We start from the raw sequence: 16,028 nt of genomic DNA, 5'->3' as shown, positions 1-16,028 counted from the left end.
AGACTAGAACATTCTAAAATCGTGTTTATAAAAAAGCAGGACCCACGCAATAATGTATTGGTGCTGCAGTCCAACTTCTGATAACCAAAAACCAATCCGACTGTGGATATAATCCAAGCCTGGATTTCTGAACGTGCCATTTTCAATTCCCATTCATAATTCTTGATCCAAGCGTAAAATCATCCCCAGCAGCTGATATTAATGCCAATCACACCAAACATAATGAACCAGCTGTCAGGTTTCTCCTAGAGACAGAAGTGCATTTTTTTAAAAATCCTGACGCTTCTGCATGTTTGTGCTAAGTATTTTTTGTTGTGTTTTGCTGTCTATAATCCTGGATCAACTGGGAGTGGGGAAACGCATGAAGACTCCCGATTCCAGTCATTCCAATTAAACAGTTTTAATATGAGCTCCAAGAACACACATTAAGAACTGCCATGCAGTCAGCACATATCACAAGACATGCTGCATGCAACTCCAATACATTAACACCTCTACCTTTAGAGTTCGCTAGAGGTTGCACTCAATTTTTGTTCAAGTAGTGCTAAGGAGAATATCTGTTTAAAACTGTCCGATTGGATGGAGGCCCTCATTCTTTATTAAATTTATGCAAATCCAAGCTATCAACTCTCTCACTCCTGCTGAGTTAAGTCGTTACGGGGTTTGGATTACAAGGCTGGATACATTCTCACAGTGAATGGATAATAGAGCAAAGATTAACAAATTGGCTGTTTCATCTTTACAAATCCAGATGATCTGATGTAAGCATACTCGTGATCCAAATGTAGTCCTTTATGACGACCAATTACGTAATTATCGCAATCCAATAGTGTCACCAGGTCTGCCTTTCTAGCCCGCAAATACTGCTATCTCTTGAACTCTCTTTAACCCATTTGGCTGCTATGTATGGCCTCTCATCTGAATCTTTGATATATGATACAAAGCAACATGCAGTATCATAAGGCAAAGGAACTGGGCAGTTCCACTGAAGCTTTTTGAGGCTACGGAAAGACTGTTTGTGTGGCTTCACTCATTTTTCAGGTTTTGGGCTGCAGTGGCAGCCTCAGCCATGGATTTTGAATCAATCAGTAATTTATTTAGACGGCAGAGTCTCATCCATCAGTAAAATAGAGCATATTGTCTCTTCATAAAATAGTGTCTTCCTTTCAGCTGACTCCACTGTAAGCTTGGTGCAGTACCATAGTGTGAGCTATCAAATATCGGTCTAATCCTAAATGTGAGATTTTCAGTTCTGTGCCCCCTATCCAAGTCATACTTAAAACAGAAAAGTGGTTAAAAGCAGCACTGGCCACAGTGGACAGACAAGTGACACCAATATATTCTTCTCCTCTCTTCTATGGTCTTTCCCTTGTCTTATTGTTTTTCACTTTGGTTTTTTCTTTCTTTGTCGTTCCCTTTTTCATCTTCACAGCCACCTGAGTTTCCCTTGCCTTATGGAAGCAAAGCTCACCCAGCTTTCATAATGGTAATGAAAGCCTTCCACAGGTCCTATTCTTTTAGTAAAGGGCTTTCACTAGCCCTACGGGTGCTAAAAGAATCCTACTTTTATAGTGTTCTCGAGTTTTCTCCCACCTTTCAGCACAAGTTAAATTCCAGGATTTATTGGAACATTCAACACATGTGAGAGATCATGGCCTAGAAATTGGTTTGTGTCAGCCTGCTGATGCAAACTGGGTACGGTGAATGTTCCCTGCGCCAGAACGGGTAGGCCCGAGGCACTCCAGGTACTGGGCTTCAGGCCCTATTTACGTGAGACCGTGAGTTGCAAATACCTGCCGGGCATCCTCAAGAAGGTGATTTCAATTTTGGGCCCCTGCATCGCTGGCAGCGGGCCTAAGGAAGGTCCTGGGAGAAAAGATCGGGGTGGGAGGGGAGGCGACCGGGAGAGGTTGATGTTACAAATTGGAAAGCTAGGTGGTGAAGGATAGAATACTAGAGCCTAGCCTTCAGTTGCTTCAAGCCTTTATTCATGGAGAGCCACATTACCACTACCACACCCTGGATCAGCTCTCTTATAAATGGAGAGCTCCCAATTGATACGCACAACCTGAATACAATTAACACTAATTGATATAAATCATATGGATACAATTAACGTTGGGAAGCAATTGGGAGGAAGGAGGGAGACCGGGAGAGGGAAGAAGTGATCGGGATGGAGTGGGTGTCCGGGAGAGGGGGGAATCGATCAGGAGAATAGGGGGGAAGGAAGGGGCCGGGTTGGGGAGGGCAACAATCTTAGGCACTGCAGTGGAGCCAGGAGGAATACTCCTGTACCTCCCGATCCACGTACATTTGAGTATTTCTTTGGTAACGGCCTCCAGTGGTCTCTTTAAGGACCGCTGGTTAAGCTGCAGGTAAACCACGTTTTGCTGAACGCAACTGGCCTGGCATTCAAGGCAATTAAAGTTTGCATAGGGGGCCTCAAACAGGCGGAAGGCCCCTTATTTGCATATGTATAGGGCCTAACGCCTTTTTCAGGTACGGGCCCTGAACGCCCCTTTATCTGCCTTCACCATTATGATGGGTGGTGCACTTCCAGCACTTAATGAGCATGCACGCTAGTCTGCCACTATGGGTGCTTAGGCATGAGCATGAGACCTCGGGGAATGAGTGATGCTGGCAAGGCCGTATTTATTGCTCATCCCTAGTTCCCCTGAGAAGGTGGTGGTAGGGTTTCTTAAACAATTTTGTTTATACTGAATGGTTTTCTAGGCCACATCAGTGGAGCATTAAGAGTCAAGCACATAATTTGGGACTGTAGGCCACAATAGCAAGTTTTCCTCCCTGAAGGACAACAAAAGAACCAGTTGAGTTTCTACCATCATCGGGCAGCTTTCATGGTCATTTTTTCTGGTGCCAGCCCACAAATTAACAAAATCATTGAATTCAATTTCGTAACTTGCCGTGGTGGCACTTCTACTCACAACCTTTGGGTTGCTAGTCCAGTACCATAACCACTACACTATGTACCTAAAGATACATAAAGCGCCCACTTCCACCTCCTTAATATCACTCGTCTCTGTCCCTGCCTTAGCCCATCTGCTGTTGAAACCCCCATCCATGCTTTTGTTACCTCTAGACTTGACTATTCCAATGCACTCTGGGTTCCTCCAATTCTGGCCTCTTGTGCATCCACCACTCCCTTCGCCCCACCTTTGGCGGCCGTGCCTTCAGTAGTATGGGCCCTCAGTTCTGAAACTCCCTCTCCAAACCTGTCTGCCTTTCCAACTTTCCTCTTTTAAGACCCTCCTTGAAGCCCACCTCTTTGACCGAGCTTTTAGTCACCCCTCCTAATATCTCCTTCTTTGGGTCGGTGTCAGTTATTTCTGATTACATGCCTTGGGAAGTTTTCCTACATTAAAGGCACCACAGAAATGCAAGTTGTTGTTGGTGTTGTAAATGATCTTCCATGTGTAACTCCTGCGAAACACAAGAGAGTTAATAGGCCTATTGTAAAGCAACCTACAGTCATAGCCAACGATACAATCTACATAGAAAATTTCAATTCCCATACTGCTGGAGGAAACAGAAGGTACATTAAAATATTGTTAGGAAACCTCTGAACAGAGGAACAGTAGGAATATATTTGTGTACATACTATAAAAATAAACAATATTTTTAGTAGTGTATTTGTGGCTTTTCACAGACTCTCATATTCATGAGGTTAAATCACTTCAATCTAATTTTTTTTTGTGGTTTATGATGTTATTTGAACCCATTTATGTTTTACTGCTCGTAACCGTCATGTACTCATACTACATATGGTATTCTAAACAACCAGCTGATTGTACTGGGGCTTTCAGTGACCATCTAATTATAATAAATTGAATAATTAAGTAAAGAAAAATCACATGCTGTTTACAAATTTCAGAATCCCTGAAGGATGTTTTTTACTCCAATCACGTTCTGTTTTGCCCGATCTCAAACTGCTTTCTCTTATGATTGCTCCATCATTAAAGAAGATTGGCTACCACTTATGTATCAAATGCTTCTTTCATTCCACACTGTAGTCCTCTTGCATATATCAGACCGTTAGGAAGCAAAAGCTCAATTGATTTGCTGTTCACACGTGTTATCTCTGTAAAATGAATAGGGGTAATTTGTTAACCTGTTCTCTTGATCTCCGTGTGAGTCTTGGGCCCTGTCTTTGTGAACCAAATTTAGTGCAGTTCCAGTTCATCCTTCATGTGAGGCTCTCCAACTCTCTCTCCTCTTTTAAGACCCTCCTTAAAGCCCAACTCTTTGACCAAGCTTTTAGTCACCCCTCCTGATATCTCCTTCTTTGGGTCGGTCAGTCAAAAAACTGGGTAGAGCTTTTTCTTTTTCAAAAAGCTCAGGCACATGTGCAAGATAGTCTGATTGCACATGTCACCGCACAGAAGTGCACGATAGGGCAGAAATGAGTCTGGACCCGTTTTCAGCAAGAGGCCTGAGGATTGATGGTAATTGGCCTCATCAACATACTCGGTGCCAGCGCTGGTTGATCCTCCACGGGCAGCTCGCCCGAGCGAATGCGTCAATTTTGTGCCTGCTGCCGGCCCTCAGGTGAGTCCTGGGAGGGAGGGAGGTGGTTAGAACAGCGGGAAGTGCCGATCACAACTCCCGTGGAGTTGGAGGAACTCTCCTGATCCTCTGGCATGTTTTTTTTTGCTAAATCAAAACTTTTTCAAAGCCTACCTTTGGTTAACAACTGCCGGGGCAGCTGAAGATTCCTGAGCGGAGTCGGCCCCATTGCCTGCTATGCTCAATGGAGACAAGTTTCTAAAAAGGGCCCTCATCAGTCTTTCAACCCCTCGTTTACATATTCAAGGAGCCATCTGCCCGGGACACCTGAAAAATAGGCCCCACGAATTTAGCAGTGGGACCAACACCTGAAAAATGGGCGCAACTCACACCAATTTCTGCCCCAATACTTTCACTCATTCATGCGCACAGATTTCTTCATGTTTGAATTCCAAAGTTGCATACTGGGTGGAGGCTAGATAGCCCTATCTCAGGTAATTATACAGAGGTAAATGCTTCAAATTCTAACAGGGACTTGTGTGTAGTCACTTAACGTAGCATAAGGAAAGGGTAATATACTTAAGCAGAAGGACCATTCTTCTTCTCACTCTTCTGTCCGTGCCCAACAGCACATGAGGCCACTCATTTTTAACACTGCTTTACATCCAAAAGATCGTCCTCTGGGGTGTGGACAGTTCATTAGTCTGATTCACAATCAGAAGACCCGGCTAGATGTGATGGGTGGTGTGCAGGTGGTCAGGGGGTGGGGGGGTCACCACTCCACCTCCATCAGATGCGAGCACCCTGCTGGACGTCAGCCCAATATTCAGACACCGGAACTCTTGTCTCCACACGCCGGGACTGTCTGGAGCCCATAACCTGCTAACTCAGAGGCAGGGATGCTACCACTGAGCCAAGACTCACTCCTGAAGGCCCATTAGGCTATCGATTAATTGTCAGACAACTGTTTCATGGAATTTTGATGAACTACGTAATAACTAAAGAGCCACGGTCTGATTTGAGCTAATCTGTGATTTAAAAGAATTTTAAAGTGTTGCTGAGAAGTCCATTATTAAGGCCGTGTGTGTCTGATGTGGTGCAACCTCTTTGCTCCCTGATTTTCTCCCCCTTACCCAGTAGGCACTTCTGAATGGATGAATTAAAATGGACCGAAAGGTCTTCCTTACCTGTGATGATCTTAAGGCATCCACGCAGGAGTCACTGGACAGCAGCCAGAAGCAGTAACTCTGACCGAATATCATTTTTTCCTTCCCAGCACTTAATGAAAACAATCTCCATAATTAAAATCATCCAGACTTTCGTGATTTGATGTTCAGACTAAGTCTCAATACCAACTGGTAAAAATGTTCCCGGTTTTGAAGTCACAGGGCTCGATTTTCACCCCCCCGAGCGGGTGCGTTCGTGGCGGAGGGGCCACTTAAGTCCCGCATGGTGCCACTTAAAGTAATTATTTAGGTATTTCAGGTCGTTTAGAGACCTGATTAACATGATATTTTAGGAGGGGTGGGATTGTGCAATGCACTGAGACTGTTTCCCATACTGGGGGAAACACGCCCAGTTGAAATGGACGTGTTGCAACCATCAGCCTGTGGCAGCTGCAAAGGTCCATTTGACAGGTGGTGGGGGAGACCCTCACTCATTGCAGGAGGCCACTCTGTCACTTTGGACAAAGTTTGGCCTCCACCACCCTCCTCCTAACAATAAAATTCACAAACTTGCACACTTACGCCGGTGTCCAGACACATTTACCTACCTTGCGGACCCCCTCAAATGTACATCTTCTGGATGGGGGCCGCCGTAGCTGCAGTCATGACCTCCTCGGAGGACGAACAGCATCACCAGCCTTGCCGGCCACGCCGTCCACCTCTGACACGTGGAGCTCCACAACACAGTGCTGTGACACATCCACCTGCACAGCAAGAGGGAGGGCAACGGCAGAGAGAGATGCGTCGCAGAGGCACTACTTTCGCCACAGGGTCTACAGACCGAGGCTCAGCTTCCTGGACCTCTCTGAGCAGCAGTGCACACGGAGGCTCAGAGTCACTTGACATGTAGTCGTCGACATCTGCAGCCTCCTTCATGCCGAGCTGTTCCCGGCTGGCCTGAGCACCATCTTCTTACCTGTCGCTGTCAAAGTCACCACTGCCCTCAACAACTTCTCCTCCGCATCCTTCCAGGGTGCCACCGGGGACATCGCCGACGTCTCTCAGTCATCTGCACAAAAGAGCCCTGCAAATACACCTACACCACTCTGCAGTGACAGAATGGCTGGCATCAGTTGTGGGTCTTCATTGTGATCATCAGGAAAGGGCATTATTGCACAAACCAGACAAGATTTGCAAAGACGTGGCAGTAGTGGTGCCAATATAATATGTAATGTGAGTTGATCAGAAATTAAATATAAGTAAAAACCATGACAAACCTCAAACACCCTTGTGCATCCCCTTCATGCTCACATCACGTTTGCCTTACGCTTCCTACTGCACATATGTGATGCATGCCCTGTGGCTGCAGCACAGGTAGTGGCAGGTTGAGTGTGGCTGACCGTGAAAGAGATGCATGAGAGGTGAGTATGAGATAGAGCCATGAGATTGTATGAGGATTGGGTTGAGTGGTAGTGGCGGGATGAGTACTGGCGAGGTGAGTAAGTGCAGGTAAGATGAGGATGAGCTTTGAGTGGGTGTGAGGAGTGATGTGATAGAGTAGTGTTGGCAGTGCAGAAGGAGATGTGGGGTGGGGGCGGTGATGTGGCAGATGGAGTGTAGGGGAATGAGTAAGTGTACTCACTTTGGCTGACCTACTTAGGTCATTGAAGCGCCTCCTGCACTGTATGCAGGTGCGCGATATGTTGGTGGTGCTGGTGACCTCCTCTGCCACCTCGAGCCAGGCCTTCTTGGTGGCAGAGGCAGGCCGCTTCCTCCCGCCCGCCGGGGGGAAGATCTCTGTCCTCCCCCTCCTCCTCACCCCATCCAATAAGACCTGGAGTGAGGCATCATTAACCTGGGAGCAGCCTTCCCCCTGGGCTGCTCCATGCTGTAATTTTTCCTATTTTCTGCAGCATCAGTCAGTGGAGGACTGCCCCTTTAAATAGGGCTCCTCCAGCTGACAGCCTATGCTGCACATGCACAGTCCGCCCGACGCGCAGCTTTCTAGCGCGAAACCCGGAAGCAAAGGTAAGTGGCTGCAATTAGCCTGCGATTGTGTGCGGAGCACCCCGATTTCACTGGGCGCATTACCCACGCGCCCAGTCGACCCCCCCGCTGCGAACCCGCCGCCCTCCTGATATCGGCCCCATAGTGATGAATTGAATAACTGATTTGGTTGACCTGCACTTTAACATTGTCAGGAAAGCCATTTTAGAATCAGGACAGCTAGGTTCTCCCATCATGCAATGAGCATCAGAATTGTACATTTTTTAAATCATGGGATAAGATTTCTTCTGTGTCCTAATGTCGCAAAAATGGTAAACCTGTTCTTTATAAACACCTGTCCAATATTTCTACACCTCACGCGAAGAGGAAATCCCCTACTCCCCCCCCCTCCCCCCACCGCTTTACAGTGTTGCTTTTTAAAATGGATTCTCTTTTGAGAAAATGGCTAAAGAAAATATTCCAATGGTTCTTTCCATTGATAGGCTTCAGGCTGCATTCATAGCATTAAAATTCCTTTAAATACAGGAGAAAAAGAAGTAATTCTTATGTGTGACGAGCTTCAAAATTATTGAGAGACTATTATTGATAAAACTGCAATATCTTCATTGTCTTGTTTTGCTCTCAGTCCTTTATGTTTGCTTTTTATTGATTATCCCTTTGGATATTCCTGTTGCCCTTTAATATTTTTATTTTTGAGTGTTTATCTAATTCTCTAAGTGTTGTGATTGAATCGGCTTCAATAGCCACTTGTGGTAATGTTTTCCATATTCTAATTACCCTTCTAATCTCCCCTTTATGCTTCTAGTACCAATCCTAAATTTATTCCCCTTGTTACTAATTCACCAACCAGTAATCTTTCACTATTTACCCTTAAAAGCCCGTACAGAATTTTGAACACTTCGATTAGGTCTGTCCTTGGCTTTCTCTACTCCAGTGAATATGGTCCAGATTTTTAAAGGCTCTGATTGTAACTACACTTTCTCATCGCTGGTATCATCCTGGTAAATGTACATTGCACCTTTTCCACAGCTCCAATACCCTGTCTATAATGGAGTTTTTTAAAATTATTCATTCATGGGATGTGGGCGTCGCTGGCGAGGCCGGCATTTATTGCCCATCCCTAATTGCCCTTGAGAAGGTGGTGGTGAGCCGCCTTCTTGAACCGCTGCAGTCCGTGTGGTGACGGTTCTCCCACAGTGCTGTTAGGAAGGGAGTTCCAGGATTTTGACCTAGCGACGATGAAGGAACGGCGATATATTTCCAAGTCGGGATGGTGTGTGACTTGGAGGGGAACGTGTAGGTGGTGTTGATCCCATGGGCTCGATTTTAGGGTCGGGTTTCCTGCGGGTTTCCAGCGGGGGGGCCCCGAAAATCCCGATATGAGGTCACGTGACCGGATCGCGACGCGATCCCGACCACTTCCGGGTTCCCCGATGACGTGCGGGGCTGCGTGCGTGGCCCCCGCTGGTGGGAATCCCGCAGGCAATTAAAGCCAGCGGGGTTCCACTTGAGAGTACTTACCTTGCTTGTTGAGGTCAGTTAATGAGCTGAATCAGCTGTCAAAAGAGGAAGTGTGGGATTTCACCTGCATCGCAGACTGTTTCACACACTGGGGGAAACAGTCTCTCTCCAACCAGGCGTGTTGCAGCCAGCAGCCTGTGGCAGCTGCCAAGGTGCACTCCACGGGGAGAGCCCTCACCCACGCAGGAGGCCACCGCGTCACATAGGGCAACCCCTGCCCCTCACCACCCCCCGCCAAGCCAGAGGACAGACCGACACAAAACCGCAGCCCCAGTCCGAGGAACCACCCACCTACCCTGCACAACCCCTCAGACCAACACCTGCCAGATGGGTGGTGCGTGGACACCCTCGGAGGACGAACAGCATGACCAGCCCCAGCAGCCTCGCAGTCCACGCGGTCCGCCGCAGAGACGTGGAGCCCCCCAACACGGTGTTGTTGCACGCCCACCTGCACAGCAGGAGGGAGGGCTACCGCAAAGAGAGACGCATCGCAGAGGGCACTACCCTCGCCACATGGTCCACAGACCGAGGCGAAGCTCCCCGGACCTCTCCGAGCAGCAGTGCACACGGAGGCGCAGATTCGCTCGACATGTAGTCGTGGAGATCTGCAGGCTCTTTCATGTCGAGCTGCTCCTGGCTGGCCCCAGCACCAAGTGCTTACCTGTCGCTGCCAAAGTCACCACTGCCCTCCACAACTTCTCCTCCGCATCCTTCCAGGGTGCAGCCGGCTACACCGCCGATGTCTCTCAGTGGTCTGCGCGGAAGAGCCCTGCAAATACACCTGCACCTACTCCGCAGTAACACGATGGGTGGCATCAGTGGTGGGTCCTCATAGTGATACCCAGGAGCGGGCATTATTGGACACAACAGACAGGATTCGCGGAGACATGGCAGTGGTGGTGCCAATATAATGTGTGCTGTTTGTTGCTCTGAAATTCAATATAGGTAACACCCATGGCAAACCCTCCGACACCCTTGTGCACCCCCTTCATGCTCACGAAACATTTGCCTTACGCTGCCTACTGCACATATGTGATGCATGCCCTGTGGCTGCAGCACAGGTGGTGGCAGGTTGAGTGAGGCTGGCCGTGAGGGAGATGCACGAGAGGGTGAGTATGGGATAGAGCCATGAGATTGTATGAGGATTGGGTCGCGTGTTAGTGGCAGGATGAGTACTGGCAAGGTGAGTAGGTGGAGGTAAGATGAGGATGGGGTTTGAGTGGGTATGAGGGGTGATGTGACAGAGTAGTGTTGGCGGTGCCGAAGGAGATGTGGGGTTGGGGCAGTGTTGTGGCAGATGGAGTGTAGGGGAAAGACTTCGTGTTCTCACTGTGGCTGACCTACTGAGGTCATTGCAGCGCCTCCTGCACTGTATGCAGGTGGGCGATATGTTGGTTGCGCAGGTGACCCCCTCTGCCACCTCAAGCCAGGCCTTCTTGGTGGCAGAGGCTGGCCACTTCATCCCGCCCGCCGGGTGGAAGATCTCTGTCTTCGCCCTCCTCCTCACCCCATCTGATGATACCTGGGGTGAGGCATCATTAAACTGGGAGCAGCCTTCCCCCTGGGCTGCTCCATGCTGAAATTTGTTCCATTGGTTGCAGCATCTGTCAGTGGAGGACTGCCCCTTTAACTAGAGAGCCTCCAGCTGACAGATCGTACTGCACATGCGCAGCCCGCCCGACGCGCAGACCAGCAGCGTGGACCCCGGAGGAGCAGGTAATTGATTCCTATCAGTGTGTTGCCTGCTACGATCGCGCGGGCACCACACTAATTTCACCGAGCGTGTTGACCACGCTCCCGAAACCCAACCCGCCGGAAACCCGCAGGCCTGGTAACATCGAGCCCCATGTACCTGCTGCTCTTGTCCTTCTAGGTGGTAGAGGTCGCGGGTTTGGGAGGTGCCCAAAACTGCTCCAACTGTGGTCTAACCAATGCTTTATACAGATTCATCGTCATCTCTTTCTTTTATATTCAACAACAACAATTTGCATTTATATAGCGCCTTTAATGTGGTAAAACGCCCCAAGGCGCTTCACAGGAGCATAATTAGACAAAAATTGACACAGAGCAAAAGAAGGAGACATTAGGACAGGCTTGGTCAAAGAGGTAGGTTTTAAGGAGCCTTAAAGGAGGAGAGAGAGGCGGTGAGGTTTAGGGAGGGAAATCCAGAGTTTAGGGCCGAGACACCTGAAGGCACGCCCGCCAACAGTGGGGCAAAGGAAATGAGGGATGCACAAGAGGCCAAAGTTGGAGGAAAGCAGAGTTCTCAGAGGGTTGGAGGAGGTTACAGAGAGAGTATTCACTCTCCCTATATATAAAACTCAGAAAATGATTTAACTTTATCGTTTTTTCCCACAATCTTGATGTTAAAGATCTGTGTACGCCCCACCCGCCTGGTTTTGGTTTGGGGAACAGTTGCTCACACTGTACCTATTGGCTGATAAAAGGGACTCTGCACATTGGTTTGTGGCATCAAAGAATATATCTTAAAAATGGTGCCTTTGAAGACTACAGTTGTTTGTAAGACGCAGCAGGAAAAAAAAAGTTCCATTACAGTAAATGAATTTTTTTTTGAGGGTGAGTAAAAAGGTTTGCGAGTGAGGGCACAATGTTACACTTTGATTTGCTATTACAGATATGTTTTACACTCACTGGGGCATTTTGTCAGCAACAGAGCCCAAAATATCAAAATGCCTTGAAAATAACAGGTCGACAACTGAAGGAATTTTCGTGTAAGACATCTTGATGGCTTTCAGATTGACCTTTATCTGCCCATCAGTAAAGACACTGCTGCTTTCTGTATCTCCCATTCAATTAAATTTCTAGGGAGCATGTCGCAGGGTTCGGCGCAGTTAAAGTCTGTGTACTGCTCTCGTCTTACAAGGAGTATGTCATTGTTTTAGTAGCCTGGGGTCTTCCTTAAATTCCCCAGACCTCAAAGCTGTGGAATTCCTTGCCCACCTGTCTTCCCTTCCTCCTAAAACTCTAGGAATAGCAACAGCAGATTTATGGGTCTGAGCCAGCCAGGACTGTTCCCAGAGTTCTGGCCGAGCCTGTACGGACACTCGCATGTTTTTCTCCGGACTGCCAACCCTACTGCTGTTTTGCAACTTTGAGGCACTTGGATGAATCTGAGCATCACGTTAGGATGATGAGGGTAAGGGAAAACAAGAGAAGGACATAGACACAGGCCTGCTGTTTGACAGGAAATCTGTAAAAGCATTAGTTTTCTACGAGATGGAAGGGGAATAGAATAGGGCAGAGCGGAGGAAAAGATTTGCTCTCCTTACATTTATATTCAGTAACTGTAATAATAATGACTTCATATAAGTGTAAGAAGAGAGTCTGTCTTCATGAATGTAATGGGTTTTGTTGTAATTATGGTGTCTCGATCACTGGGGGAATGAGAGGAACGTGTTTCCTCACCTCCCCCCCCCACCCCCATCTAATTTTTTTTTGCGTGCGTTAAGTTCCCCTTCTATCCCCCCCACCCCAAAATAAGAATTTAAAAATTAAGTTGCCCACTGCTTCCTGCTCCTGGAGATCTCTGCGACCAACTAGTGTCAAACTATCGGGACCAATTGACTCACCCTTAGAGATGCCCCAGCAGTCAAACAGCTTGCTGACATTGATGGTTGTGCCTCTTAGTTGGATGAAAAATTGCTGTAAATAGTTGTTGAGGTTCTGCAAAAAAAATCTGATTGTTCCTTCACCCCCTCTCATCCCGACATTGGCAGCCATGTAGGATTGTGTTCCATCCATGGCTCCCTCCTTTTCCTCATTTATATGTTATCCCTGTGGTGACAATATCTGTAGACATGGGTGAGTTCCATCAACATGCCGGATGGAAACCCAGCTCTCCATCACCATTCTCAGTGAGACAATCGCCTTTGTGCTGACACTTTGCTTTCTAACATCAAGCTGTGGCTGAGCTGGGATATCTGGCAACAACTCCATGTGCTTGCTCCTGACTCTCTCTCTCTCTCTCCCTGACCACTCAATCAGGCTCAAGCCAACAGTTCGCAACCTTGGTGTCCCATTGGTGATTCTGAACTGAGCTTCAAACTCTATGTATCACTTCTGTCAGTGGCCTCCCTATTCCTACTACGGCTTTATCCGCCTTTGTGTTTCCTCCAGAATCAATTTCTTCAACTCACTGCTGGCCTCCATTTCCAACTTGCCAAAATTCTGCTGTCCCTCCGCACCAAATTCAAAATACTGGTTCTCATTTATAAGCCGCCCCAGCCACAGCCTTGCCTCTATGTCTGCAACTTCTTAAAGCCTTATAACCCAGCCTGTACCCTCCCATTTTGTCCGCAGCCAGCTCAGCCCTATTCCCTGGATCTTCATCCATAAACCCATCCACCTTGCTCGTTCTCTCTCTGCTTTAAAGAGACTCCTTAAAGACCTTGGATTGGGTCACATTTCCTAACTCTACCATTACTGCTTAGCAGCCTTTCCTCCTCCGTCAATTCATATGAATGTGAGTTGTTACAGACTCTTCCTCTAGGGAAAGGGCGAGGATCAGTAAATCAGTAATGTGGCGTCACGTACGACACCAATCATATTATTTGTTTCAGTGCCAATTCACTCATTGATGAGATTATACATGGGAATGAAGAGCAGGAATGATTCCTGTGTAACTCGCGTGTTGCATAAACAGTACAGTCGGCCACAGAAGAACTTCTGTCTCTAATCAACAGGCGTCAAGGACAGAATCTCAGTTTCTTTTTGTCTGTCAATTTTTCAAAAGCAAGTTTCAGGCAAAACTGGGACCAGAGTGTCCTCTCCGTGGGCTTTTGGGCATGTGGGCTGTCTGGTGTGGCATTGAGTAATAGTGACCAGTAAAATCCCTGAATTTTGCTGAGTTCACTGATCTTTACCTGGGTAGAAGATGCCTTTGGTATCCCAGAAATAGAAGAAGGGTAAAATCAGCCTGACTTCTGCTCTTGCTTGCTATCCAGCCCCTGCATCCCCCCCACCCCATTTGGAAATATATGTATGTTGCTGCTGGGTGAAGACAGAGTTGATCAGTAGTGATGGTCCCAGCAGTCAAATGGCTTGCTAATACTCAATAAAGCTTTCCCAAGAAGCATGTATAGTTGATTGAGATGCTGGAGGGAACTATATTCCAATGAAAGTCACTGTCTTTGCGAGGAAGGGGAGAAAATCAAAGGAGAAATTAGACGAGTCAGGAGCGAATCCCTGGATTTATCATCACTGATGCTGAATCACTGTGCTGATTACTTCCCAGTATCTAAAGAGTAATGGGCTTGCCTGTCACAAGTATCAATAAATCATAGCTGTCATGCATAGATTAGGGCTTTTGATTGCATCATCACTCCCTATCAATGTGCTATTTTCTGCACTGCACCAGTTATCAATTAGCTAATTATCAATATGCTAATAGCAACAGATATATCAATAATTGAATTCTGCCCCTACCTATAAGTCAGGTTTGGTGGTATGAAAATCATTCCAAAAATATTACAGCAAAAAATGCCGTACTTTGATGTTTATTGAATACAACAGAATGCATTGATACAGTCTAAAGTTTGGGCTTTTTTGTAACACTTTTGCCTTGTGTCCTCAACCCAAAGGCAGTTTCCATAAGCAGTCTGAGGATACATTTACACTGCCCTCCAGGTTGTGCCACACCATTTTGCTCTGGAGTCAGATTGCATCAATGCTAAACCTGCAGTATAACTGTACCCAGTGCTGAAACCTGTGCCTTTATACATACCGTGTAATGGTTAGCTTGCCCAAATTTAACAATTAATTACAGTATATTGATCACTGGCAGCTATGTGGCATACCCACCATATTCTTCTCTCTCCTCCTTAAAAGCAGAAAATACACACTCTCACACCAATCTGTGCAGGGTAAAACTACTTAGATAGATTTATTTGCAGATTAATTAATATACAGATGCCAAATAGTACAGCAAAAAACTGCAACAGCACAAACTTAAAAAAAATGGAATCACTCTGCAAGGGGTTAAAATAACCTATTGAGAACATATTCCTTACTGAATTTGATAAGCGGGAATGATTCCTGTGTAACTCATGGTGTGCTGTGTAATGATCAGGTTTGTTTTTTGGTAGACTTCCACATGCAATGTTGTACACGGGTGATGCGTTCCCTGATCATCCACAGAGTTTGTTTCTTTGGCCAGAATTAAAGACTTGGGGATTCCCTAGGCATCTGAGTGTTGTAGTTATGTTAAGAGTTGTACGAAATTTAGCCTGACTAATTTCTGAGTGTGCTTTATCTTTCAGGTAATTAATGCAGCATTGACCCTGGCTGCTAGGCCACAGAGTAAAGTTGCCCAAGATAACATGGACGTCTTCAAAGACCAATGGGAGAAACAAGTACGAGTCCTGACCGAGGCTGTCGATGACATCACATCTGTTGATGACTTCTTGGCTGTCTCAGGTATAGTAAACGGCAAATGAGCCAAAGGATGCAGAATAGCTCTGAGAGCTAAATCCAGATCCAAGTTATGTAAACAATCTTGCTTTGTGCCAGGATGCGTAAACACCAACTCCACTGTCTTGAAATTAAGACTCATCGCACAGAGTCTTCCATCCAAACTGTAGTACTACTAATTTGTCCCCAAGTCTTTTCTTCTATAATCTGCGGTCGCCAGGCTTTTGAAACACGAGCTGTGCATCATCAAATCTTTACTTTCTAAATACCTCATAGCACCCTGAACTCCGTTTCCCTCCTACATTCCCTCTTGCCGCTGCTCCCCAGGACCGCCTGGTGAAAAGTGTTATTATGCCCAGGGTAACAGCACAAATGGCCCCA

The 16,028-nt window shown here is 46.9% G+C and overlaps 1 protein-coding gene across 1 annotated transcript in view; it reads left to right on the top strand.

Moving 5' to 3' along the window:
• Window positions 1-16,028, top strand: part of ctnna2 (catenin (cadherin-associated protein), alpha 2) — a 1,371,619-nt gene that overhangs the window by 1,106,177 nt on the left and 249,414 nt on the right. Inside the window, exon 11 of the mRNA XM_067981945.1 lies at window positions 15,497-15,653. Within this exon, the coding sequence (XP_067838046.1) occupies window positions 15,497-15,653 (157 nt within the window). The remainder of the gene's footprint in view (window positions 1-15,496; window positions 15,654-16,028) is intronic.

Source organism: Heptranchias perlo, chromosome 1, assembly GCF_035084215.1.
Source record: "Heptranchias perlo isolate sHepPer1 chromosome 1, sHepPer1.hap1, whole genome shotgun sequence".
NCBI lineage: Eukaryota > Metazoa > Chordata > Chondrichthyes > Hexanchiformes > Hexanchidae > Heptranchias > Heptranchias perlo.
Note: the sequence above shows the minus strand (reverse complement) of the source record. Positions and strands in the feature narration are given on the sequence as shown.